The sequence below is a fragment of the Aethalodelphis obliquidens genome, unplaced genomic scaffold, assembly GCF_003676395.1.
Source record: "Aethalodelphis obliquidens isolate GAN/ISIS:26980383/991018 unplaced genomic scaffold, ASM367639v1 scaffold5, whole genome shotgun sequence".
Lineage (NCBI taxonomy): Eukaryota > Metazoa > Chordata > Mammalia > Artiodactyla > Delphinidae > Aethalodelphis > Aethalodelphis obliquidens.
Genome location: NW_020837949.1, coordinates 31,967,891 through 31,973,890, shown reverse-complemented (window position 1 = coordinate 31,973,890; position 6,000 = coordinate 31,967,891). Strand labels below are relative to the sequence as shown.

Sequence of the window (6,000 nt, the reverse complement as noted above, 5' to 3'; positions counted from 1 at the left end):
TATGCTAAGTGAAATAAGCCAGTCACAAAAAGACAAATACCGTGTGATTCCCCGTATGTGAGGTAGAGTCAAAATCATAAAAAACAAGAAAGAATTGATACAATGGTGGTTGCCAGGGGCTGGGGGGAAGGGAGAATGGGGAGTTATTGTGTAATGTGTATAGAGTTTCAGCTTTACAAGATAAAAGGGTTACTGTGATTGTGCTGATTGCACAACAGTGTGAATGTGTTACTGGACTGTACACTCAAAAAAGGTGTAAGTTAGCAAATTTTACATGTATTCTACAATTAAAAAAACCCATACAAATGGCCACCTAATCTTCTATATTGAAGGTCAGTTCTGCTTAAAATGTTAGGAAATTCTGTGGGGGGAGTATGAGTAGTGGTTAAATGCTTGTGCTCAGGCAATAGACTGTTTAGTTCAAATCTCAGTTTTCTCTGTTACTTTTTACTGTGAAACTTGCTTGGGAAAATTACTAAACTTTTTATACCTCAGTTTCTTCACCTATAATATATAGACAATGAAGAAGGTAATATCTCATGAAGGTGTCATAAGGATTAAAAAAAGGCAAAGCATTCTGTGCATGGCACCTTACATACATGGTAAGTGCTTAACATATATAAGCTGTTACTATAAAATTTTGTGAGCTGATATTTGAGCAGCTTGGAGAGAAGAGTTTCATTGTTTCTTACTACCACCTTTTATTTTCATCCTGGCCCTTTAATCTCTTTCCTATTCCTGACATCTCAAAGACACATTTAGGATTTCAGTCATGACCTTCAGCCATATTTGAACATTTTCCTAGTGCATAAGTCTACGTTCCCACATTACGTTTGTGCGTAGATGCAAGCCTTGAATATCACGTCTCAATTAGTTCATTTGTTCATGTCAGCTAACCGTGTTAATATTCTGAATAATGGTGAAGTCTTACTTATGCCAAGAACAAATTTGGGATGTAACCTTTCATGATAAAAACTAGGGCCTTCCTAGGAATATGTGTGTGTACAGACACTTAAAATGGAATATTATAGTTAGATGTCATCTTTTAAAAGTGTGAACTCCAGTAGCTACTTGGTTTGCAGATTTCTGCTTTCTTGCCTCATTCTTGAACAGGTCTAGCAGTTACGATTGCATGAAACTAATATGAGAAGAAAGACTGGTTATACCAGTGTAAGTGATAGTACATAAATGCATGAGGGATGATTTGATTAGAAGCAATATTACGCACTGATAGGCATGATGGTTTGAAATCAGACATGAGTTTAAATGTTAGCTCTATCATTACAGGCATTTACTTCTCTTTTCTGTTTCCTCTACTGAAAACTGGGGAGAATAACACCTATTTACATGGTTGTTGTTAGATTCCCATGAGATGATGCCTGGCAAATAGTAAGAAATCAAGAAATAGTCACTATTTTATCTATTCTTTTCAGAGGAAAGAGATTGACAAATATTTGGGGTCTCTGAGGCATATCACTTGGTCAGCTTCTTTGATCTTCTTTGGAACTCAATTCTTAATCTCTTTATTGTCTCCTGCTCTTTGAGAACAAAGAGGAACTGATTACCGCTTCCTTTCAAAATGTGTGTATTACATTTGATGGGTTACATTAGCAGTTATAAAGCAAACAGTAGAGTGGAGGGTGGGAAAGTGGATGAAGTGAGTTCAATCACATACCTGGGAAAAGTCAATAATGAAGGCAGAGCCTAGATTTGCCTGCCATACGGGAGAGAGGAAAACACAGGTACAGGATTTGAAGCAAGAGATCATGTGTTAGAAATTAAGTTTTCTCCTGGTATCTAACTTTATGCAATTTGCCTATCTCTTTAGTGTTATTTTCCCTACTGTTAAAATTTAGGATAATAAAACTGAAATGTTTATAAAACCCACTTTAAGGTTTAAAAAAAAAAGGTGACATGGAAATGCAAAGGGGAGCTATAAAGACCTGATTTGAACACATTTATTAATTTAAATACGTGTTCCTGTCTTTCTATTATTATGAATTGCAGTTTCATTTGTACTGTATCTGGGTGACCACAAGTGAACAACAAGCAATTCATAAGTAAACGCCCTTGCTTTAGGTGTAGAGGCATTAACGTAATCAGACCAAACTTTTTACTTCCATTGGAATTTTTCAATTTAAACTCAATGTGCCCTTGCTTTTACACAACAGGATTCAGGAACGAACGATTTGGTTCTTTAAAAACCATCAAACAGGCACACAATCCACGCAGCAAAAACTCGGGGAAGCTAGAGCGCCCACACCTGGGAAAGCTTAGATGCCCTTCAAGAGTTGAAGATGGCGTTTCTCTGAGGCAGGTCAGCGTTAACATGCTACCTTCGCTTCAAAGATTGTTTGGATTCCTTTCAGTGTTATTGGCCAAGATATTTTGCTGAACGAGACTAGGAACTATAGGATGGCGGGTGAGTCTACACACTGTCCGCTTGTCATCATCGTAGTCGCTAACACACACAAAAGCCTTCTTGAAAACTGCAAGCCGGACTGAAAAACTTAGGACAGACAATGAACAAATCCTGGGCGGGTAATGGACAAAGCGGCAATTCCTCTTACGTCCTTATAGGGATTCCCTCCACCTGAAGTACGTCTCCTAAGGGGCCACACTTGCAGCTCACCTAAGCCTGAAAACGAACAAGCTTGGTTTTTCCCTCTGACTCTCAAGGGAAGCGCTAAGGCGAACACATCAGACGCTGCCGTGGAACTTTGCAGCTCTCCGAGGCTGCAGTTTGATACAGGAGAGACATCTTTTCGTTCCCCTTTCAAAAGGCACCGTGCAAACGTAACACGAACCCGGCTAGGATCTCGGAAAAAGGGAGGAGGAAGAAGGCTCGGGGAAGTTGGCCGCGGCGTGCCCTGGGTCTCGCGGAGCCTGGGGCGCAGGAGGGTCCAGGAGGCTCCCGGCGGACTGACTGGCGCTGCTTCCGCTGGTGGCTCCTTCTGTCTGGACCTGGAGAGCGGCCGCGACGGTCCCCCGCCTGCGGGCTGGGCTGGGGCCGGACGGAAGGTAGGGACACGGACCTGGAAGGAGCGCGCGCGAGGGAGGGAAGGCTGGGAGTCAGAACCGGGAAAGGGTGGCGCGGAGCAGCGAGGGAGGGAAGGAGGCGAGAACGAAGGAGCGGGCGCGGCGCGGACGCTGGGCGCGGACGGGGTGGAGAAAGCCGCTAGAGCAAATTTGGGGCCGGACCAGGCAGCGTCCAGCTTTTAACCTGGGCAGTGGAGGCGGGGGAAGGAGCGAAAGGAGAGGGGAGGTGTGTGGGGTAGGGGTGGGTGGGGGGAGTTGGAAGCAAATGACATCACAGCAGGTCAGAGAAAAAGGGGCGAGCGGCAGTCTCTGAGAAGAGTAGGGCGTTTGGCATTAGGAGCTCGTGCCCGGCCTGCCCCGGCAGGGACCCCGGTGCTCCCAGAGACCATGCAGAGGTCGCCTCTGGAAAAGGCCAGCGTCTTCTCCCAACTTTTTTTCAGGTGAGAGGGTGTCCAGCTGAGCTTTGGAAGCACACGTGCCCAGGAAAGAGGAGGACGCGTGTATGGGCTGGGTTTTGGGGAAAGTGGAATAGTTTTTTAAAAAGATGCGCTGTCATTCATTGCTATGGAGGAGAACGAGGATTTTGTGGAATAAGATAGAAAACATTAGGAAGAGATAAAAGAATAAACTGAAGCCGATTGTGTGAATAAAGAGCCTTAGCTTAACCCTGAAGTTTTAACTACTTGCAGCTGAAAATCACTCTCAAGACCCAAATGTGCTACTGTGCAATTGTCTCCTTAGATTTTTCTAAGAAACTTGTGAATTATAAACTTGTTAATAACAAATACTTACGTTTGGCCCCTATTTTTCCCTCCTTCATGCCTTGGAAACTTAGAAGTCTTCTTGGCTCATGTACTACAAGTGCCATGCCTGCATGTAGTAGGTGCTCAGAAAACACTTGTTGACTGAATTTTGAACGTTTATAGGGGAGAAATATAAAGTGGGTAATATGTGCTTAAAGTTTTTATTGTTATGATACTGAGTATATCTAACAAGTATTTGCCACAATTCCATTATTCTTTCTTTTAAGAATGAAAGCAAATCCTTCGAAATATCTGTTTTTAAAAAAGCCAATTCTACAAGCTATACATTTTAAAAGAGGGGTCAGAATTACCATGGAAATGTGAAACCATGGGAATAGGTACTGAAGTTAAACCAACTGACATTTAATAAATTGTACTCTTATCCTACTTTACATGTGATGAGCCATAAAAGCTTGTGAACTTCATCTAATGAGATTTTAAAAAATTGAGTCTAAGTTCAGAGTCTTAGGCAAAGTGTAGTTAGATGTAGCATTTCATATTTGAAGTGTTCTTTGGATACTGTATCTACTTTGTTTCTGTTATACTTGTATGAATGAATAGGTTCAGCTCTCTCATGGGATATTACTAATTCATAATTATCTAATGAATCAGCATACTTAGGTATCAGAAAAGCCAAATACATTAGAAATATGCTCATATGTGTGTGGGAGAAAGGAGCTTGGCTTTCACATCTTTCTAAAATGTTTTATTCTCTGAATGTGCAGCAAACCTGGAACTCAGGTGCTAAGGAGAGGGCATAGGCCGTAGAAGGAGAGCTCCTCCCTGTGGATGGGAGAGAAGGACTTTACTGTTTGGAATTGCCTCTTGGGTGGGTGTTTTCAGCACCTTTTGTTACTGCATCTGTATGAATGGGATTGTCTGTTGATCTGTTTTCCTGTTATTTACAAAATCAGAATGGTAATTGGCATAAATTGTAGCCTTTCTACTAGAGCACTTGGAGGAACCTAAATGCCATTCTGTCTAAAAATGCAGTTTTAAAAAAAATGCAGTTTTCAGAAGAATACATATCCCATGGCTACGTCTAAGTATAATACTAAGGAACTTTAAATTAGCTCATTGTTGATTTAAATTATATCACTGTTGGTCTATCAAAGTATTTTTTTCTTTTTTTAAAACAGATCACCTTACACATTTTGGTATAGTTTTAAAAATGCTCTCAGGTGGGTTTGTTAAAAAATAAATATTATAATGGCTACTAAATTTGTGAAGAGCATACTCAGTCCTGCTCTTCAAACTACTTTATAATAAGTTGCTCTAAGAATAGGTATATTTTTAAAAGTTAAGTTCCTACTATTTATAGGAACTGACATTCACCTAAAGTACCAGTGATTATAAACTTCCTTCTGGGTTGTAATTCTGAAAAGGTAAGAAACGTATTTTCTTCTTCTTTCTGTCTTCGGATTAGACAGTAGTCCTGCTTAGTGGTCCAGGGTTTTAGGCCTTGGATTCAGATTGCTTTGATTCAGATCCTGGATCTGCTACTTAGTAGCTCTGTGACCTGAGGCAAGTCCCTTAACATCTCTGTTTGTGTGACTTGACCTTTAAAACTTGGACACTAGTAGGACCGATGTCTTAGGGGTTAATCTGTTGAGAAAATGCATGTACAGTCATTAGCCTAGTAAATGTTAGCTGCCACTGTTATTATTATTAATTACCATATTTTTACATTCTTTACAATAGCACATACCTTGTTTATATAAAATATTCAATTCATTTTTGTTGAATATAATTTTATGACCATCCATCTGTATGTGCAATGAATGGGCCTAGATGAGAATTTAATTTAGGAAAAATCTCGTCCAACATGGCATTACCAGATATACAGGAAAAAAGTCATATGCTTGTGTCATATGTTGTTAAATGCCTCAGAATTTAACTTTCTGAGTATGATCCATTCAGTTTCAGAGCCATAAAAGATTAAGCTGTTTGGTCTGGTTTATAGATTATATTAAATATCTCTTTTATTGTCTAGATTTTGTTACTGGGAAAACTAATAATGTTTAGGAAAGATTTAAGTACTTTTTTTTTTTTTTTTTTTTTTTTTTTTTTTTACGATACGCGGGCCTCTCACTGTTGTGGCCTCTCCCGTTGCGGAGCACAGGCTCCGGACGCGCAGGCTCAGTGGCCATGGCTCACC

General features: G+C 40.5%; 1 protein-coding gene across 6 annotated transcripts in view; it reads left to right on the top strand.

Moving 5' to 3' along the window:
• The first annotated feature begins 3,301 nt into the window (after positions 1 to 3,301).
• Positions 3,302 to 6,000, top strand: part of CFTR (CF transmembrane conductance regulator) — a 195,814-nt gene continuing 193,115 nt past the window's right edge. For 5 of the 6 annotated variants that reach the window (XR_003431917.1, XM_027102097.1, XM_027102102.1 and 2 more), the window contains exon 1: positions 3,306 to 3,479. Coding sequence is in view for 5 of the 6 variants with exons in the window: in XM_027102097.1 (XP_026957898.1) it covers positions 3,427 to 3,479 (53 nt within the window). In the remaining variant the exon portion in view is untranslated. Of the gene's footprint in view, positions 3,480 to 6,000 lie in introns of all 6 variants that reach the window. The other variant, XM_027102096.1, reaches the window with a different exon arrangement.